Source organism: Pogona vitticeps, chromosome 4, assembly GCF_051106095.1.
Source record: "Pogona vitticeps strain Pit_001003342236 chromosome 4, PviZW2.1, whole genome shotgun sequence".
NCBI lineage: Eukaryota > Metazoa > Chordata > Lepidosauria > Squamata > Agamidae > Pogona > Pogona vitticeps.
In genome coordinates this window covers 75,409,904-75,431,563 of record NC_135786.1, presented here as the reverse complement: position 1 = coordinate 75,431,563, position 21,660 = coordinate 75,409,904, and the positions used below count along the sequence as shown (strand labels likewise).

Genomic DNA, 21,660 nt, shown 5'->3' with positions numbered 1-21,660 from the left:
CTTTTACCTATTATTGTTAGCTGCCCAGAGTAGACTTTGGTCTAGATGGGCAGGGTTATGTATGTATGTATGTATGTATGTATGTATGTATGTATGTATGTATGTATGTATGTATGTATGTATGTATGTAAGTAAATAAATAAGTAAATAAATAAATAAATAAATAAAATAAAAGTTCTCAATTCAATGTCCCTGTTATCAGTTATATTTAATAGAAAATAAACTTGAAATTCTACAAAAGCTTGCATCATTTTTATTCAATACCTAGCATCTCTACCTTCTTCTATATACTACTTCCTGAATGAATGAAAGTACATGTAAATACATTTTGAATGCCTGTCTACCAATCTCAAGAAGGAATATTAATGGAATTTAGAATTAATCCTGTTCAGTCCAGATTTCTATCTTGTTTAACACTACCTGCATTAATTTGATTGTAGACAAGTAAAGAGCCATAACTGATATCTTAGGAATGTCAAACTGCTATCAAATTGAGTGTCATATATAAGGAATTACTAAAGCCATATGTCAAATGTGCAAGCTCTTCTTGTTGCCATTTGTTTCTATGCCACTTTTCAGACAAATCCTTCACAAACTAGCTTACATAAAAACTAAAAAAAACCCACAACTACATTGTCTCAATGAAAATAAAATAACATTCCTTAAAATCAGAAACTGAAAAAAAATTCACAGTTGACAGCAAACATGTATTAAATGGATCTAAACTGCTGAAAATGGAACAGCACTGAAAATAATTGGATATTTAAAAATTCAGGCACACATATTTACTAAAGGAAGCCTGCAGCAACTCAGTTTTCACGCCCAGGTAAAAAAATCTTGGAGCCAGAATCCTATTGTGCTATTTACTCTGGTGTAAGTGCAAATGAATTGCAGGGTTGTAATGCTGTTAGTTCACCAGTCACTGCTTAGATTTCTCATTGCATAACACATCACACAACAAGCATGTAACAAGGAATAAAAGCTACAATTCATTAGCTAGCAGCAATTTGCATTTATGCCACTGCTTTTACACCAGCATAAATAACCCATAGGATTCTGACTCAGAATGATGAAGCCAAGCCAAGGAACACAAGTATTGTGTTATAAGCAAAACAGTCCTGTTTCCAGTGCTTAACCTTAGGCACTTGGAAAGGCTCGTGCCAAGTAATAGGAAATATGGTTGTCAATGGCTGAAATCCTGTTGCTTAGCATAGTAAGTCACACTAGTGTACAAAGGAGACAGACATGAACTATCATTTTGGCAGTTCGTTTACCAGTCCTACAGCTGTTCTGCAGTTTGGCACCACACTCTCTGCAGCAGGCACCCACTCAAAGGTAGTGCCCTGGCTTCCCTGCCCTGCCTCCTCTGGGCGCTCCCTCTCAGTGACTGCCAGAGGGGGTGGGGTGCCAAACTGCAGAACGCCTGTGGGGCCAGTAAATGAATCAGCAGAAACCATTGAACCAGTGGTTTATGCCCATCACTAGTGTAAACACAGTGACTCAATGGGGATTTGATTAACCAAATCCTCCATAGGTTCCATTGATTCAAATGAGTCTGCTCTACTTACAATTTACTGTGCTAAAATAAGCTGCAAATACAATGGGCCCACTTGAATCAATGGAACCTATGGAGGAGTTGATGATACATCAAATCTCGGCTTAATCAAGAGGCTTACTCTACTGCAATTTACTATGCTAAACAACAAGATTTCAACAACTATCGATGGCAATCCATTCTGAGTCATGCAATTTAATTCCTTACCTTGATCAGTTCATCTCGCTGTAGTTTTATCAACATAACATTAGTGTTAAGGAGCTGATGTTATTCGAAGTTGCAATTTCACCTCTTCTTTTATCTTTACATCCTGAATACATCCTTTGCACAGGTTGTCTACACAGTACAAAATATGGGACCGCACCAAAACCTATATTGAAAAAGATGCAATTATCTACCTGTTGTACGCATAAATAACTTGTGTCGCTGACTTTCATATCCACGGGATGTATGCAGAGCAATCCAATTTGGATCTATTAATTTGGCTCTGCAAATGAAAGGATAAGAACATTGAAATTAGACAATTTTTGCAGCCAATAATTATATTAACAATATAAATGGCACACAGTCAAACAACTCCATAATTCTGCTTTATCAAAGAATACTAATGCAATTATTACCAGTAAAGAAACAGAAAATATCTCCTCATTCACATATTGCAGTATATTACTTGTATTTTTAGAAGTTAACTGTGACAAATGCCTTGCATCATTCCTGTCACTCATAGGGGAACCTCATTTGCATAAGCCTATGAGAGGACTGGAGGGCCGGGATCAGTTAGTCAGTTAGAGGGAGAGTTAGAGGGAGAAAAGGTGAAAGAGAGAATGAGAGTGTGGAGGAGAGAAATTGAAAATTGAATACTCAAGATAGATAGAGAACTAGAGAGATCTGATATTATTAATAAGTTGGTTAAAGTAAATAAATCAATAAAACAAAATAACGAATTGAACGTGTAACCAAATATAAGAAGTTTTAATGAGTGATTCTATACAATGATTAAAAAGAACATCTATGATTCAAATTCAATCTAAATAAACAAGTTATGTTGGCAGCAAGTGTCTGATTCAAATATTGTGCAAGTGTGGATAAGGGATATCCACTGATGGCAGCGAGTGAAAGAGAAAATGTCACCAGAGTGAAACCTGGTTTAGGCGAAACAAACAGGGAACACTGGGTGAAACGTCACATTAACATAAAAAGATTTTGAACAAATTTTCTCCATTTTAACCATATAGAGAGGTTACTTACCTGTAACTCTGGTTCTTCAAGTGGTCACCTGTGAATTCACACTAATGCATTCAATCTGCGCCTGTGCAGAGATCTCTGAAATATTCCAGAGCTTTATGCTACGTCCATCAAGGACTGCCCCCTAGCCCACGAGGTCCGCCTGCCCTTCCAATTACCTCAGTTCCTAGAAACAGCCCGCCGCTGCATCAATAGATACAGAAGTGATGGACAGAGGAGAGGACGAGCAGGAAGTGTGAATTCACAAATAACTAGAGTTGTGAGGCTCGGTTTGCAAGTCAATGCCATTTTTTGTGAACGGAGCCGTTCGTCGCCTTCAGAGGTCTCAAAGGGCTTTCCCCTCCAACAGAGGAAGCCCCTTGAGACCTCCGAAGGCAAAAAGGCAGGGAGAAAGGCCTGGAAATTCAAATTTCCTGCCCTTTCTCCCTACCTTTTTGCCTTCGGAACTCTCAAAGGGCTTTCCACCTGACATCGGAGGAAGCCCTTTGAGAGCTCTGAAGGCGCCGATCACGGCAGCAGGAATCCCCAGGGAGGTCTGCCATAATGGTAGGCAAGCCCTGGGAGACCTCCCTGGAGGTCCCCGCCACCACGATCGGCACCTTCAGAGGTCTCAAAGGGCTTCCCCCCCCCCGACATTTGAATTTCCTGCCCTTTCTCCCTGCCTTTTTGCCTTCGGAGCTCTCAAAGGGCTTCCTCCAATGTCGGGGGGAAAGCCCTTTGAGACCTCCGAAGGTAATTTTTTGAAATGCTGGAACGGATTAATTCCGTTCCCATGCATTTCAATGGAAAATGGTACTTTGACTTAGGAACTTTTTGACATATGAACGCCGTTCCAAAACGGATTAAGTTCGTAAGTTGAGGTACCACTGTACAAGTAGAAGTAGAAATTCAGTCATGTCATAATCTTCTGGTTGCTGCACAATGGTGGAGGGCAGGGTTTCACTTAACTAGAGCTTATTTTGGGGTAGGGCTTATATTTTGAGCATCCTGAAAATTATACGAGGATTAATTTCCAGGTTAGGTCTTATTTTCAGGGAAACAGTAGTACTTTTTCTCCATTGACAGAACTTCCAAATTGAAAGATGAATGATAGGTGTAAAACAAATTCCTTGGCATGACTTTAATCCAAAATAATGGAGTGGTACAAATACGAATGATATATATAACTTAGGATGCAGTCATATTGCCATTTTCCCCATGTTTGGTCTACTGCTGGGATGGGCTGGTTTGCTCCTCTTTTTGGGAATTAGACAACATAATTGCTAAAGTGAACCAGCTTGTTCCCAGAGCATTCCTACTCACACCTTTCTGGGTCCCTGTCACGGCTACTACCTTTTTTATGTGGGTAGGATCACTCCATTTTGGTTGTTTCCAATGGGTGTAATCACTTGAAACAAACCAAAGTGGAACTAGCAACTTCAAATATGCCTCCCATTTCCAATTTCCCAATATTGTTACATGGCTTAAGAAGACAGCTAGCTACTTCACAATATTGGGCAATGCTGATGTGCTATACCACTCCATTCACCACGACACTGAAGGAATCACTTGTGCAGAGATATTCCTGTCATGGAGAGGGAATGCCCGCATGTACATTAGAACTTCTATGCATTCAAAAGGCATCTGGAAATCCCTGCATTTTTCTCTTTTTTTCTAGTAAACAATAGGCATTTAAAAATAATTGGTACATAATTAACTTACACATAAGCACACAAAAGACTGTGATAAGCAGTTAGAGGTGGATAGTCAAGGCCCCAATACTGCAGATTATTGTCACTGGTGTTGAAGTACCTGAAAACAAAAAAACAAACCCCTGAAATAATGCAAAAGTTTCAGCAACCTTTAAATACCATGTCATTTTGATTTAATATTCAAGTCTACTGTTAATAAAGTGCTTCAGTATAAATGTAAATTCCTTTTTTTCATGCAAAACATTTTGCATTTTTGTTGTGAATTCATTAATTTAAAAAAATGGAAAACATTGATACAACTGTCATTATTTTTCCGGAGTGAAAAGGAGGTAAGATTCTGAGGATATAAAATGTGTTTGTATGGCCAGTTGATGTTGCTCTCAGAAATAAACTTTAATTTCAAAGAGAGAAGTTCCGAAAAATCTATCGAGCTACAAAAGGCTAGTGAGTTTTGTTTTGAGCATCATGATTCCCACAAAATGTTCTATTAACTTAAGCGAGAGGCAGACACAAGAATGTAAGGCAAGACTCAAACTCTTTGGACCCCTTTGGATTCCACAGTAATTTTGAATGAGGTAGAAAAGCACCTTGGCACCACAAACCTAAGAATATCCTTTGGCTGGCTCTGACATGGCATCATTTCAATGTGGAGGTTAGCCCCCATATTAACTGTTACAAATTTGAACATCTGCACAAGAGTGCAACAGAAAAGGCAATTAAGATTTGGAGGTGCAAAATAAAACAGACGAAAATGTACTCAAGCAACACTCTCTACAGAGAACATATTCTCACCTCAAAATTAGTTTTGAACTTATATATTCTAAGTGACTATTTCTGCAACTAGCAGTTAGCACTGTGACAACAGAAGCATGTTATTTTTATGAAGCATACATAGTTTTTTCTAGAGAAATAACTACTGTTACTTACTATGTATCGGAAATTCTTCTCAATTCATTTTTATGTACAGTACAAGCTAGACATGTTTACACACAGCTCTGCCTTATGCTTAACTCTTGGTTATGTCAGCATAGGATTGCAGAATTTGTGGTTTTGCAATTTTCAACACAGGCTATGTCTTACTGGAAGGAACTTAATACCTAACACCAGTTCTTCTGCTTGAAAAACAGACTTTAAACATCTGAACTAGAGACAAACGACTGAACACTCTTGTCAGCAAACATAAACTGCTGTGCTTGGAAAGGGGCGGGAAAATTGCTCCAAAGCAAGAATATCCATATGATGCTATTGGCTTGCAGAATGTGTAGGAGTTACTAAAAGTTAAGCATATTTTAACAGCTGTAACTAGGTTATTGCCACAATACGTGTGGACAAAATCAGTGACAAGAGTCATGAACTTGCTCAGATATATCAGTGATAACAGATTAAACTGGCCCTCTATAATGGTTGAAGAAAGTAACCTCCAGAGGACAATACAAAAGTGCACAGGCAAAGAATTTTCATATATACAGTTCCTCTTTACTTATGTTTCTGTGGAGAGCAGTCAGAATTTAGCCAGAACTTCAAGTTGAAAGCAGAAGGTTTTATTCAATGAAAATAAAAGTTACAAAAATAAGACATCAGAACCTTTAAATCCCTGTGAAACAGAGTGACTAGTATTTTATAATTGCCAAGGGGCAAGTTCTTAGCTTTTCCAGTCTATCCACTCAAATGCAGCCAATTTTTGACATTTATTACAATAAATGATATTTCTTGAATACCATATGAGCAGCCTGAAGTATCTTATGAACAATTCATGATAAATCATATTTCTTAAAGCTGCATCTCTGCCCTTATCCCACCATTCAAGATTTCTTATGTCAGGATAGTTTAATGTCTTCATTCGGAGTTTAATATTCTACAGTTTACTAGTTAACACCCCACTCACTTCATCATGGATTGCACAGTTATGTGTTCTTATTCCATAGAAAAGGCTTCTGTATGTTGATGGAGAGAAATGGTAAGAACTGTCACATTTCTAACTAGTGATATAGGAAGAAAAGATGCTGTCAAGATTGTCTTTGATAAATATATGCATGGACTCCAAAGAAAGATAGGGACAGCAGAAAGATTTAAATTCGTGCCTCTGGCTCAGAAAAATCACATGCAGGAAAACTACATACAAATCACATTTCCAGTTTACTGCCTACCCTTTTTAATACACTTTGCTTCTAACAAAGGACATGAACGTGAAGTTCATGGCAATATCATTTGAGCACAGGTGAGCCATATTAACACTGAAGCCTTTTCAAAGCAGACTTTGGGGACCGGCTTCCTAAATGTGATGCCTTCTATGCTGGAAAATGGATCACAAATGTGTCTGTTGTTGTAGCAAAAATGAACTATGATAATATTGTTTCCAGATGTACTTTCCACACTGGTACTGTCTGTTTTATAGTCATATTTGCAGGGCACATTGTACTTTTGCAAATTATATTAATGTATTGTCAGCATGTATAGGCTGACTGTAGTCTTCAGGTCTGAAGTGGTCTGAATAGCTTTTATCTCCTTGTCTAGAAGTACTCATTCTTCAGTCATCTATTAGAAACAACTCATTCTTAAACAATTCTTCTTCCCCACCCATCTGAGGGACATAAATATATTCTTGCACCATGGATTAAATATTTAAATTTTTCATTCATGAATAAAAATAGATTTACCCGCCAATTTTAACCTTTACTGTACAAAGCTACCTTATATCCAAATAGGCCACTGGTCTACCTATTCCGGTGTTGTCTACTCTTATATGCAGCAATTCCAACTAGCAACAACTTTTTAGCAGAGATTTGGTTTTGAACTCAGGAAACTGAGAGTTGAACCAGGGGCTTCAGTGTTATGTATGCAGCCCCTCTATTAAAAAGATCAATTAAAACCTGAGCACAGGGAAGGGAGCACAAGGAAGGGAGGTTCATGTCTACCTCTGCTTCTGTTTATCAGACTTGGTGGTTTATTATAGTTGTGGGATTAGAAAATGCCATGAGAAAGAGTTCTTCTTTTCCTGAGGCAGCCTGTTCCATTATAATTTCCTGCTCATAAATTGTGCTTCCTGGGTTACCTTGTCCCTCAATTGCTAATACCCTGCTTTTTCAGATCCTAACACGAACTATCTACTCCTTCTGCCTCAACTCCAAATTTCAGAGATTTGGTATCACTTTACAATCCAGACAATAACTGTAAAATGTTGTTTAAGTGAACAAGCTGAGAAATTATTTTCAAACACTCATTTTGTATAAGCTTGCTAAAGTTTTAGTGGCTTGTTCTTTCAAGGACAAAAGGACCCAAAAATGGGTCCTTTACATGAGTTTTCATCTTTAAAAAAAATTACTGTGCCCAAAGTTTCGAGATCATTTTGACACATATTAAATGTAAAATTATTTATGAATTATATTGCCATTTATGTCAGGTTTACATAACTTGTCGCAAATATTTACAGCTAATTCACAAGGTGCCAGGGTGCACAACTGGGCATGTAACAGGGCATGTGACAAGGCATGTGACCAGAATGTGCCCTGGTATCTTATCAATTAGATGTAATTGGATATAATAAGTAAAACAGACTTTATGTGGATAACAATAGGTTTCTGATTATAATGATATAGTTTGGAATAAACATGATCATCATACATTTGAGTATTTTAAACAATGGTACAGAGCCAGTTTTGGAACCCTATGCACATGAACCTGGAAATAAGCCCACTGAATACTATGAAGCTTATTTCTGAGAGAACGTGTAAAGAATTGTATTGTTAGTCTCAGAATTTTTCTACATATACACTCTGTGATTATAGCCTATTTTGTATAAAAAAGCATAACAATTTCAAACCAATACACACCAATGTTTGATTGGTAGATTGTAGGTGATTTCTTGCCAGTGTCTCTGAGCTTCATAGTCTCCAAACATAGGTGGCTTTCCTGCACCTAAAAAAAGAGATGTCAAACTACATACATATATTTATTTTTCAATTAATGTGTTCATTAACTTATCCACTGTTATTAATGTATGCTCTACTAATGCTTTTCATTTAATACTTTGTCCAGAATCCTACTGGTGTCCATGTAACAACTGTGTAAATTGCCACAGATGATTGCAGCTAACTGGTGAAGTGATGGGGCACATCTTAGTTGTGTAATTGCATGAATGACCAGCACGTGACCGAGATGCATCCCAGTACTTAAATCTATTACAATTAGCCATTACATGTTATGCAAACCTAACATAAACACCAATAGGCTTCTGACCTATGTTTTAAAGCTGACATGATCCCCATAATAAATGTGTGTCCACTGTGGGCAACTGAAATGATTTTTCAATAATTTTTTAAAGGAAAAGAAAAATATTTCAAGGCAGTGTTTAAAATGAGATAGATTCACTTTTCTGCATGCTTCTTTTATGAATATTTTCCTCAAATGAGCAGAAATAAAAGTTTTTAAATCATACAAGTTTGGATTGCCAAGTGCCTTGTGCAAGGCCTTATTTTCTGTCATCACAACATCCCTCTTTGCGCCTCATTTCATTTTATTTTAATTATTTATTTGTCTCATTTATAGGCCGCCCTTCTCCCAATAAGGGGACTCAAGGCAGCTTACAATAATCAAAAGAACAGAATTAAAAATACAGTAAGTTCTACATCAAAAAAATTAATAAAACTGATTAAAATAAGAAAACCAAAAAAAGAAAAACAAAAAGCAAACAGGGAGTACAAGACCCATCGGAAATGCAAACAAAAAACCACCAAAAAGCAAACAGAGAGTGCAAGACCCATCAGAAATGCAAAACAAGAAAACCAAAAAGCAAACAACCCCCCCAAGACCCATCACAGCATAGAAACATAATCCCACCTCCCAGCCCAAAACCACGCTGCAAAACCCACCCAGAACAGTTTTTAAAAAGTAGAAAGCAGCACCTTACCGGGCAGTCCAAAGCCTCCTCCAATCGCACATTCTCTAACCGCTGGGGCAAGAGAGCTACAAAGAAGCAACCTCTTCACCACCAATGGTTAGCAACTTGAATTCCCTGCCTTTTCCCCCTGCCTTTTTCTGTTCATAACTTGAAGCTCCTGTCACAAGTAGAACAACATCTTGCGGCTGGAGATGGTAGAAAATCGAAAAGGTCATATGTCGGGACATTCATAAGTCGAGGCACCACTGTAACCCACTTCCTCCAGGAATCCTTAAAGACCACCACATGCTCCAGACCCTTGCCCAGAAATGGAATACAGTTGTGCCTCAACTTACGAATGTCCTGACATACGACCATTTCGAGTTGTGACCAGCTCCAGCCCCAAAATTTTGCTTTGACTTGCAGCCAGAGCTTCGAGTTGCAACCAGGAAAGAGCAGGGGGAAAGGCAGGGAATTCAAATAACCTTTGTAGCTCTTTCACCCCAACGGTTAGAGTGTGTGTGTCAGAGGAGGCTTCGGACTGCCTGGTGCTGCTTTTTGCTCCTGGGTGAGTACATTTACAGGGTTTTGCAGGGTGGGTTTGGAGTGTGGGGGGTTATGTTTCTGTGCTGTTTTGTTGTTTTGTTTTTTGGTGCTTTTTTGGTTTGTTTTGTTTTTTGTTTGTTTGTTTTGTAGCCTCATCACATTCCAATGGGGCTTGCAGAGCCTTTTTTGGTGTGCGTGTTTATTTTTTGCAGCCCCTTCGCATTCCGATGGGACTGGCTTTGTTTGTTTGGTGATTATTTTTCGCAGCCCCATTGCATTCCGATGGGACTGGCTTTGTTTGTTTGTTTGGTGATTATTGTTTTTTTTCCAGGCCCATCACGTTCCAATGGGGCTTGCAGTGTTTTATGGGGGGCTTTTTTTTGTTTTTCTTTTATGCTGGAACGGATTAATCCTGTTCCCATGCATTCCTATGGGAAATGGTGCTCCAACTTATGACCATTTCGAGTTACGCCCATCTTCTGGGACAGATTATGGTCGTACGTCGAGGCACCACTGTATATGAGACTGGTCAACAGTTGTCCCTTAAAGTGGGATCCATGGAGGGCTATCACATTTAGTCCTAGACACCTGACAAAGAATATGTAGTGACATTTAGTCATAGTCTTCCAACATTCAAAAGCAAATTTGGGGGGGTCTGTTTTGGGTGTAATGGAGAGTGAAGTAGCACAGAGTCACTAGCTGCACATTTTTCAGAAAACTCATCCAAAAGAAGTTAATTTTTCCAAGCTCTGATAAACACAACTCCACTCAACTTTCTCTCAATCTAACCCATATCTTGCTCCCACTGTCCATTGCTCAAAAGTATTTTCCTCTTCTCCTTAAGTCCCTATATAAACAGCTACCACTTTTCTTACTTTCAATATCATGCATTTCTTTTCCAGAACCTTATTTCTCAATCTGATTTGAAGCTATACTTAAGTCTAATATTAAAACATAATTATCAGAATTGTGCTTTACTCTGGCTAAATTAAATTGTTCTCTACTTACTCTTCTCCTTCAGCCAGTACTTCTGACAAATAAGTATGAGACTGGGGACACCCTCAGAGATGGTCAAAGTGGTGTGCCGTCCGTCTCATGAAGAGGAAACACCGAGGAACCACTGACAAATGTGATGAAAGATTTACAGGAATTGAATTTAGAATCAGAAGCGAGAGGGGGCACTATTTTGGCAGGAAAAGAGGAGAAGGATAAAAAGGGAAAGGACGAGGGGCAAGATTTGATAGATTTAGGAGAGGGAGAAGCATGTTGGACGGAAAAGGTAGAGGAAAAAGAGGAGTTGGTAGATCTGATACAAGAAGATCCCTGGACGGGAGAGTGGATAGAGTTTAAGGTACCGAAAGAGTACGCAGAAAAAGAATGGAAGAGACAAACATATAGGAACCCTCCTTATTGGGGCGAGACAAAGGAAAGAGAGGAAAGAAAGAAATATCAGTGTATTCGTGAAGGCTTTCATGGCCGGAATCTAATGGTTGTTGTGGGTTTTTCGGGCTCTTTGGCCATGTTCTGAAGGTTGTTCTTCCTAACGTTTCACCAGTCTCTGTGGCCGGCATCTTCAGAGGACAGCACTCTGTGCTCTGTGCTCAGAGGAGAGCACAAAGTGCTGTCCTCTGAAGATGCCGGCCACAGAGACTGGAGAAACGTTAGGAAGAACAACTTTCAGAACACGGCCAAAAAGCCTGAAAAACCCACAACAACCAAAGAAATATCAGGCTTGGGTACAGAGAGAGAAACAATGGAAGGAACACAATCAAGGTACGGAGAGACCTAGGAGACCACGTGGAGCCAGTCAATTTTGCCCCAACCCAAGACCTACACTGGGCACCACAGGTGGGCTGGATATTTCACCCCCATCAATGAGACCAGGACTAATAGCTGCAGATGAGTCGAAATGGTACAATTATGCTTTGAATTTTTCATCCCTCTCATTGAAGGGGAATCTGTTATTGTTTGAGGAAGAAAAGTTTGGTGCCACCTCTATAGAGCAAGAGGCTGATGTTATTGTTGACAAAGACTACAAAAGTTTGTTAAATAATAATGACGTTTTATTAGAAAAAACTGAAGCGTCAGAGTCACCCTGCTGTCAAAAAGGGAGGAAGGGGATCAGACAGGGAACACTATGAGTCACTCCATTATTTTCCTCAGTTACTGCTCTTGTCAGACGTTCTTTTAGTTTTTCATGGATTTTTGTATCAATACAAAGCTTTCATGGATTTCTTCTTAAATTAGTATTACAAAATAATCCAATCATGGGAGTACACATTAAACTTCTAGGCATGCAGATTATTCACTTCCTGTCGCTTCTGATTAGCTATTGAAAGCACACACTTGTTTCTACTAAAGTATTGACTCTAACTTCATGGAGATTGAAGAGTTTCTTTTAAATATAGGAAAGCCATCTATAATTCTCCCATGTGATCTATGAACAATTCACACAAGCAGCACAGAAGGCTATACTCTGTCCTTCTGTAAGACTGAGAGCAAATGTCTTTTACAAAAAAGGCATATATCAGAAACAACAGTGGCCCTCCAATTAGCAGATTTGCGGTGTAATGAAAAAGTAGGAAATTGTTTCCCTGTATCCAGTGGTGTACCTCCACTGGCTCCCACTGCTGCTGCCAATGTTAGACAACCCTATTATCTCCTGCGGTCTTTCATGTACCCCCAAAACCTACTCTGTTAGACAACAAAACCCTGTTGGTGCCAAGAGCAGAGAGGAGAATCAAACTCCCAACCTCTGGCTCTGACGCCAGATACCTACACCATTGAGCTATCCAGCAGATCCGCTAACACAATTTTGGGAAAGATTCTTGAAAAGTATAAAATTGGCCCAGGTGTCACAACTCAGAGAAAATGAGTGGATTTAGGTTTTTCTGTCTCTGAGTGTATGGGGCACAATAACTCATTTACTGAAATTATGCTACAGTATTTCTGAAAAAGGTGAACGGTACAAGACTAAACCTCTGGCAGCTGAATTTTAGTGACATGAAAGGATAGCAAGTTATTTATCTATTTTCAACTGAAAAGGAAGTGAGAAGGTATTTAAAAGATTTCTACCTCAGGGATCAAAATAATTTGGTTAGCCTTGGATGTTATGCACCTTGACTGATGATGGCAGGGAAGAGCCATACGCTACTTAACCTCAAGCAGCAAAATGTGTTTGCTCAGCCTGGAATGATATGCAGACTGTTCCTGTTTATAGAAGCATTACTGCATACTACTACTCATGTGCAGACATGCATAATACTAAAAAAAGCTACTTCTTTCTGCTCATCTACCAACATAATAAACAAATATTTACAAGTGAACAAGATAGATGCAGAATATTCAATAAATATTCACATTGCTATGCTTCCAAGTGAGCAATAAGGTCCTACTGATTCCATAGGAAGCAATAATGTGCAACTGATCTCTTGATATTTGATTACAGCCTTTTATTTCAGACCTCTTGCTAGTCATAGTTCAACATGTTCTGATAGTAAGACTGAAATATCTTCTAGAATTACCAACCAGTGATGGTTCCACCTTGAAGCAGCTTATTATAATGTTCTCCTCAGTTATCAGTACAATACTGAAGTGACATTAGCACCTAGATTGTAACCAGCCACAGGTAAGTGCATGAAACTAAATATTAATTCCAAAAAAAGTATAAAAGTTTGAGGCTTTCATTTTAGTTTTTGCATTTCCTAAATGCATCTTGGGTTAATATTCTGGACAATCAGGCTACCTAATTCTCACTGAAGTCACTGGACTATAGACAGGCTGTTTGAAGGACTACAGCCCTGAATATAGAAAGGGAACTGCTTCCCAATACAACATCTGGAGGCCAACATGTTCTGCACTGATACACTTATTTTTCTTCCCTACAGTTCTCACAGCCATCTCTGAACTTCTACAAAAATGTATTCCCATGCACTGTTTGAGACACATTCTGAAAGTATACTACCTGAATAAGAACCAAGTGATACAGTCCAACGGACAATAAGTCCTAGTAATGCAACAATTGTCATTAAGCTCCATTTTTCCATAGCAGCTCTTCAAACGGTATCCAAAATCACCTTGAACTAAAAACAGGAAAGAAATGATTTCATACAATTAAGGTGTCTGTCCTGGCAGTTTACATGTTTAGAATTCTGTACTGTACTCTGGCATAAAACAAGACAGTATGTCAGTACTACCTTTTTACTTATGCTATTACAGTGAAGCCAGTTAAAGCAATTGGTGAATTCAGCAAAATAATCTACAAAGTTGAAAATGCTAACAATAAGATATAGCTCAAATGGAATTTTCCATTAGTGAATTAAATTTAACACAAGTGTGGATGAGTGCAGTTCTGCTCAGGCCAAACCAAGTAGAATATAGGCTGCTGTGATAAATTAGTAGAAGTATAATTAAAGAAACCCAGTTAGACAAACTGAATCACTACAATTATTTGAAGGGGCAAGAGGCATTTGTTTTATAGCATTTGTAACAAGCAGAGACTTAGACTAGACAATGAAGTGCAGTCATGATCAAAAGGTACAGTTGCATATCATGCATCAATGAGTCCCATTGGTGGATTACTCCACGCCACTGTGTGTAAAAGTGCAATCTTATGGTACTTTCTTATGTCACTGATCTAAGTGAAAAATACCTTCTCAGTCAGGCTGAGCACACACAAAACATGTGCATGACCCAGTCAGCACTTGGAGACATGTGCATGACCCAGTCAGCTCCTCCAAGTGCCAAACAAGTTGTTTTGTAAGCCATTTCCCATCTTAACTGAGACAATGAGCAGCACATAAAATAGGTTAAGTGCCAGCCCAATTGCTTTCTCCATGTAAAGACAGCTCCATGCCACACAGAAATAGAATGGGTGCTTGGAGGAGAGACTTGGGGGGGCACTCCACTTAGTAATGTTACCCATTCCTGCATTACATTTTAAATACTGATACTACTAATAATAAGCTTAGAACTGCAGAGCTAGAAGAGACCTTATGGATCATCAAGTCCAGCCCCTGCCAAGGAGGCATAACAGGGAATCAAATTCCTAATCTCTGGCTCTGCAGTCCAATACCTAAACCACTAAGCTATCCAGTAGCTGGCTGTTGTGGTTTTGGCCGTGTTCTGCAAGTTTTTCTTCCTAATGTTTCACAAGTCTCTGTGGTCAGCATCTTCAAAGGACAGGAGATAGAACTCTGTGTTCTGGACCAGAACACAGAGTTCTAGCTCCTGTCCTCTGAAGATGTATTCATTTATTTCTTCACATTTATTTCCCTTCATGTCTCCAGTGAGCTCAAGGTGGAGTATATGGTTTCACTCTTCCACACTTTAATTTCACGACTTTGTGAGCTACATTAGTCTGAGAGGATACAGCTGACCCAAGGTCACCTAATGAATTACATGACGAAATGGGGATCTGAACCCAGATCTCCCATCTCATACTCCAGCATTCAAACCACACTAACACTTGAGTCCTTGAAATCTGTCAGTTAAAACATTTTCCTGGCATGGCAGAGGTAGTGAAAATAAATGTGATTATTAAAATCCAGACTATTTGGAGGTATTAAAAGCACACTTTTGAAATATTTTATATGTACATCTTCATTACCCCTTCACGGATTGCTGCCTTGTTGTGGTGAAGGGGTTTGAGTAATTCAGAGAAGCTATGGTGTGAGCAGGAGAAAGGAAGTGTGCCGTCCTCCGCGAAAGAACAGATCGAAGTGAATGAAGGTTGCGTCATGGGGGAGTTGATAAAGATAGATGACACAGAAGGAGGGAGTAACAAAGCCATAGAGGTGTTCTTGGCAGAGGGTAGACAGAAGAAGGAAAAGGAGGAGCTAACAACTTGGAGGTCGGATGAGATAAAAGAGGAGGAAAGAAATGGGTGGAGGCAGTTAGAACTGAAGGATGAAGCAGTGCAAATGGTGGAAACAGGAGAAGAAAGAGATCGAATAGTTTAGTACGAGACTTTCCTAATCTTATGTGGGGAGGAGGATTATTGCCTGACCCTCCAGAAGCGACAAAAAAAGATAAGTGTGAAGTAGGAGGGAGATGGAATTCGGGGACAGTACAACCTTTCAAGGCTTTGGAGATGAGAGGGACCCCTTTTGGTTTCAACCCCTATCTCCCGCGGTTGGAGGGGCAGCAAGTGAAACACCCTTGCTGCGGGACAACCTGTGCAGTGTTGAGCACATCCATACTGAACCCAGCGGTAACCTATATCCCTGGAGTGAAGAAACCTTAAAAGATTCTAAAGATGAGAAAGTTGTTAAATGAAAGCGTTATCATGTGTTATCTGATGTTGAACTGTTGGACCCGTTTGGTCTAAGAATAGTTGATGTTAACCGCAATAAAGAATCATTTTTTGTACCTTCGGCGTCATCTCCGTCAATTCTTCCGCCGAAACCCCAGGCCCGCCCATACTTACAAAAGAACCCAATCACATATGGGCTATGCCGTGCAGGGACACCCAAGACAGACATGATCCACCTGGAGCAGGAACTGGCAAGCCACTCCAGTATCTTTGCCAAGAAATCTCCATGTAAAGAAACAAAAGGCTAAAAGATACAACACTGGAAGATGAGCTCCTCAGGTCAGAAGGTGTTGGCACCGGATCTCAGTTTTCTAAGAATAGTGTCTGGTATTTCCAGGACCTCTTGTTGTTTAAGCTAGCTTTGGTGGCAAAGGATCAGATAAAATGTTTGGAGGGAAAAGCTGTACAGTACTGGGATACAATCTAAAAAATGATAGAATGATTTCAATGCAAATCCAAGGCACACCTTTCAACATAACAGTCATCCAAGTTTATGCACCAAATACCAAGGCTGAAGAGGCTGAAACTGACGTATTCTATGAAGACTTACAACACCTTCTAGAACTGACACCAAAGAAAGATGTTCTTCTCATTATAGGGGACTGGAATGCTAAAGTACGGGGACAAGAGATAAAAGAAACAACAGGTATGTTTGGCCTTGGAGTTCAAAATGAAGCAGGGGAAAGGCTAATAGAGTTTTGTCAAGAGAACAAGCTGGTCATCACAAACACTCTTTTCCAACAATACAAGAGGCGACTCTATACATGGACATCACCAGATGCTCAATACCAAAATCAGATTGATTAGATTCCCTGCAGCCAAAGATGGAGAAGCTCTATACAGTCAGCAAAAACAAGACCTGGAGCCGATTGTGGCTCTGATCATCAATTTCTTATAGAAAAGCTCAAGCTTAAACTTGAGAAAGTAGGAAAAACCACTGGGCTAGTCAGGTATAATCTAAACCAAATTCCATATGAATACACCGTGGAAGTGAAGAAAAGATTTAATGGATAGAGTGCCTGAAGAATTATGGATGGAGGCTCGAAAAAGTGTACAGGAGGCAGCAACAAAACCCATCCCAAAGAAAAGGAAATGCAAGAAAGCAAAGCAGCTGTCCAACGAGGCCTTACAAATAGCAGAGAACAGAAGGGGAACAAAATGCAAGGGAGATAGGGAAAGTTACAGAAAATTGAATGCAGACTTCTAAAGAATAGCAGAGACAAGAGGGCCTTCTTAAATGAACAGTGCAAAGATATAGAGGAAAATAATAGAAAGAGGAAAAACAGAGGTCTGTTCAAGAAAATTGGAGATATTAAAGGAACATTTTGTGCAAAGATGGACATGCTAAAGAACAAAAATGGCAGGGACTTCACAGAAGCAGAAGACATCAAGAAAAGGTGGCAAGAATATACAGAGGAATTATACCGGAAAGATCTGGATGTCCCAGACAAACCAAATAGTGTAGTTGCTGACCTTGAGCCAGACATCCTGGAAAGTGAAGTCAAGTGGGCCATAGAAAGCATGGCTAACAACAAGGCCAGTGGAGGTGATGGCATTCCAGTTGAACTATTTAAAATCTTAAAATGTGATGCTCTTAAGGTACTACATTCAATATGCCAGCAAGTTTGGAAAACTCAGCAGTGACCATAGGATTGGAAAAGATCAGTCTACATTCCCAATCACAAAGAAGGGCAGTGCCGAAGAATGCTCCAACTAACGTACAATCGCACTCATTTCACAGGCTAGCAAGGTTATGCTCAAAATCCTACAAGGTAGGCTCCAGCAGTATGTGGACTGAGAACTCCCAGAAGTACAAGCTTGATTTCAAAGGGCTAGAGGAACAAGAGGCCAAATTGCTAACGTGCTGGATTATGGAGAAAGCCAAAGAGTTCCAGAAAAACATCTACTTCATTGACTACGCAAAAGCCTTTGACTGTGTGGACCACAGCAAACTATGGCAAGTTCTTAAAGAAATGGGAGTGCCTCACCACCTTATCTATCTCCTGAGAAATCTATATGTGGGACAGGAAGCAACAGTTAGAACTGGATATGGAACAACTGATTGGTTCAAAATTGGAAAAGGAGTACGACAAGGCTGTACAGTGGTGACTCAACTTATGGAATTAATCCGTATTGGAAGGGTGGCTGTAACTTGCACTTTTCATAAGTCAAAGCACTATTTCCCATAGGAATGCATTGAAAACCGATTAATCCGTTCCAGAAGAAAAAAAAAACCAAAAAATGACCACCACCGTCGGGAAAGCCTGGTCTTCCCCACTGCCTTGACAGCCACCGTAGGAAGCCTCCACGGCTTCCAAAGAACCAGCACCCCGCACGGTGGTCGGGGCGGCTTTGGAAAATTTTTTTGCAGCTGGAGCTTTTTGTACCTCAAAATTTTCACAACTAGGAATGTTCGTAAGTTGAGACACCACTGTATATTGTCTCCCTGTTTATTTAACTTATATGCACAATAAATCATGCAAAAGGCCAGACTGGATGAATCCCAAAATGGAATTAAGATTGCCAGAAGAAATACCAATAACCTCAGAAATGCAAATGATACCACTCTGATGGCAGAAGATGAGGAGGAATTAAAGAACCTCTCAATGAGGGTGAAAGAGGAGAGCGCAAAAAATGGTCTGAAACTCAACATAAAAAAAAAACTAAGATCATGGCCACTGGTCCCATCACCTCCTGGCAAATAGAAGGGGGGGAGATACGGAGGCAGTGACAGATTTTACGTTCTTGGGCTCCATGATCACTGCAGATGGAGACAGCAGCCGTGAAATTAAAAGACGCCTGGTTCTTGGGAGGAAAGCAATGACAAACCTTGACAGCATCTTAAAAAGCAGAGACATCACCTTGCCAACAAAAGTCCGAATGGTCAAAGCTATGGTTTTTCCTGTTGTGATGTATGGAAGTGAGAACTGGACCACAAAGAAAGCTAACCGCCGAAGAATTGATGCCTTTGAATTGTGGTGCTGGAGGAGGCTCTTGAGAGTCCCCTGGACTGCAAGGAGAACAAAACTATCAATTCTAAAGGAAATCAACCCTGAGTGCTCACTGGAAGGGCAGATCATGAAGCTGAGGCTCCAGTACTTTGGCCATCTCATGAGAAGACTCCTTGGAAAAGACCTTGATGTTAGGAAAGTGTGACGGTAAGAGGAGAAGGGGACGACAGAGGATGAGATGGCTAGAGTGCATTTCAGTTTAGGGAGGAGGCTTATGGGAAGCTTCTCTTCTACATGACCAGAAGAGAAGGGAATCTCTTCTACATGACCAGATACCACGTCTGTCCCTGTACTCTGATAGTGACATTACAGGGCTTGAAAACAGTATCACAAAAATAGATAAGGATAAAAAAGAAACTTAAAAAAACTTTGTCAAAGAAAAGCATTTGACAGCAGAATTTGACAGATAAAATTGTCAAGCAATAGATTCAAAGCAGATCTTTAATGTGTACTGTATGAGAAATAGTTGTCGTACCTATACTACTAATTAGGTTGCATTTTTTATAAGCTTCCATGTGAAAAAGTATTTTAAAAACTAGTTCATCTTATAAGTCCGACATTATTATTTCTGCCATATATTGTTCCATAGCTACCTGCCACATTCATTTTGTATGAATATCATTTACAGGGAAATAATATTAATAAAAACCTGCTGTTCTCTAGAAAGGCTTTCCCTCAAAGAGAGATATAGGAATTCAAACCCATCCCCTGACCTAAAGACCTTCCTGCCTACTTCCAGGTGTGTGGGTGCACGGATTCAGTGTGTTAGGAGAGAAATAGAAGGAATTCTGCATGTACTCAAGAACTTTTTTAAGTTTTTTTTTTTTTTACTTCATGTAATACAGGTTTCAGCCGTACTACTAAAAAAGGGTGTGGGACCAGAACCTGCCTCACAGGGCAGAGTAACATTATTTGGCAGCGCTGAATGCACCTGGGTGAGTGGCGCTCCTGAGGGCAGTCACCATTTTATCCAGCAAACAGAAATTCAAACTATGAAGCCTCCGTCACCGTCACTCGTTAAGACGCCGTCATGCCAGGAAATGTTCAATGGAGGGCTGACAGAACAGGACCTAATGCCTTCCTCTCCTTCCTTTGGGCAGACTGAAGAGCTTCCCTTCCTAGCCTGGCGGGAGACTATGTTCCCTTGAGGAACTCCTGCCAGAATTTATAGTTTTAAGACCTCCGACCCTTTTGTCCAGTACTTCCCTCCCTTTGCAACGACGGTCACCCGGAACCCTGCGAGAAGCGCCCCTCCTGCCGGGCCCTCGCCCTTCACTCTCGCGCCGGTCCCTCCCTCCTCTTCTCTCCCTCCCGTTCTTCTTGGGACGCAGGCCCGCGAAAGGTTTCCCGCACTCCCTTCTCCCCCCCTCCCCCCCCCCGCTCTGTCTCGTCAGCCCGATCAGACGCTCTTTCAAACTCACCGAGACTGTCAGGAACGGGAGGGGGGAAAGAGGTGAATGGGCATGCGCGCCCGCCTCACTCGCTGGGCAGGCCCGCCTCGTTCGACTCTGCATATGCGCAGTAGGCGTGTCTGAAACGGGAGCGCGCGAGCGACGTGACATTTCCATTCCATCCTTTTTTTTTAAATTTAATTTGAGAGGTTGCTTTTATACAGTCGTGTAGTCAAAAGGAAACACTTTTACTTGGATGTGTGATTCTGGGAATGCATATCCTAGTAGCAGACTGATCCTGTGTAGAGTTAGGCCAGATTATGCCTATTTTATTACGAGTATTTCTTTATATAGCCTCTTTTTACAAAAAAATATTTCACTTATAGTAAATAAGGCTAAGGACATATCTTTATTTCTTTTTGTTGCCCCATATACAGTACTGCGAGACTCAGCTGAGTATAAATGGTGCCAGTCTACACCTGGGGTGCTTTCCAGAGAATGATGGCTCTGAGCTGCCCTTTCCCAAAAGCAGGGAAAACTACAGAGGGAATGGAAGGATGAGGTCTTGAGAGAGTCGTGAGACTGTCGGACTAGAGGAAGAATAAATGGTCGTTTCAATTATACGTACTTTGCATTAGCTTCAGTAAGAGGCAAGGGGGAGAATGCAAAGGCTTCTTGGAAAAGGTGAAATTTTAGGAAAGATTTAAGGGAATCCAAGCAGATGGTCTCACTGATGCCTATTGAGAGGTAGTTTCAAGGACTTAAAGGCAGGAATTTCCCCCAGCATTTTAGATATTCCGGGAGGCCCTTCTTTTGATCCTGCCTGAATATGCATGTTATCACTTGTGGGATGGGGTAAACATGGGTGGACTTGCAAGCTGGAATACATGTGAGCTTCCGTCAGCTCTGGTGGGTGGAACAAATTCCACGGCACAGTTTTTTTTAACTCTTAGTGGCTTTGCTTGTTTTTGTTGCCTTGCAGTGGTTGTAAGTCTCTTGAGGGGCACTGCTTTGTAGTGAAAGGCAATGTGT

General features: G+C 40.3%; 1 protein-coding gene across 5 annotated transcripts in view; it reads right to left on the bottom strand.

The window, feature by feature from the left end:
* ALG6 (ALG6 alpha-1,3-glucosyltransferase) overlaps positions 1-20,750 on the bottom strand; it is a 40,398-nt gene extending 19,648 nt beyond the window's left edge. For 2 of the 5 annotated variants that reach the window (XM_020807733.3, XM_078392944.1), the window contains exons 1-5: positions 20,659-20,750; positions 13,878-13,995; positions 8,322-8,406; positions 4,502-4,591; positions 1,954-2,042 (exon numbers count right to left, since the gene is read on the bottom strand). In XM_020807733.3, the coding sequence (XP_020663392.3) occupies positions 1,954-2,042; positions 4,502-4,591; positions 8,322-8,406; positions 13,878-13,959 (346 nt within the window). In that variant the 5' untranslated portion in view covers positions 13,960-13,995; positions 20,659-20,750. Of the gene's footprint in view, positions 1-1,953; positions 2,043-4,501; positions 4,592-6,376; positions 6,433-8,321; positions 8,407-13,877; positions 13,996-20,168; positions 20,621-20,658 lie in introns of those variants that run through there. The other 3 variants (XM_072997738.2, XM_072997739.2, XM_072997741.2) reach the window with 3 other exon arrangements.
* Positions 20,751-21,660: the final 910 nt, after the last annotated feature.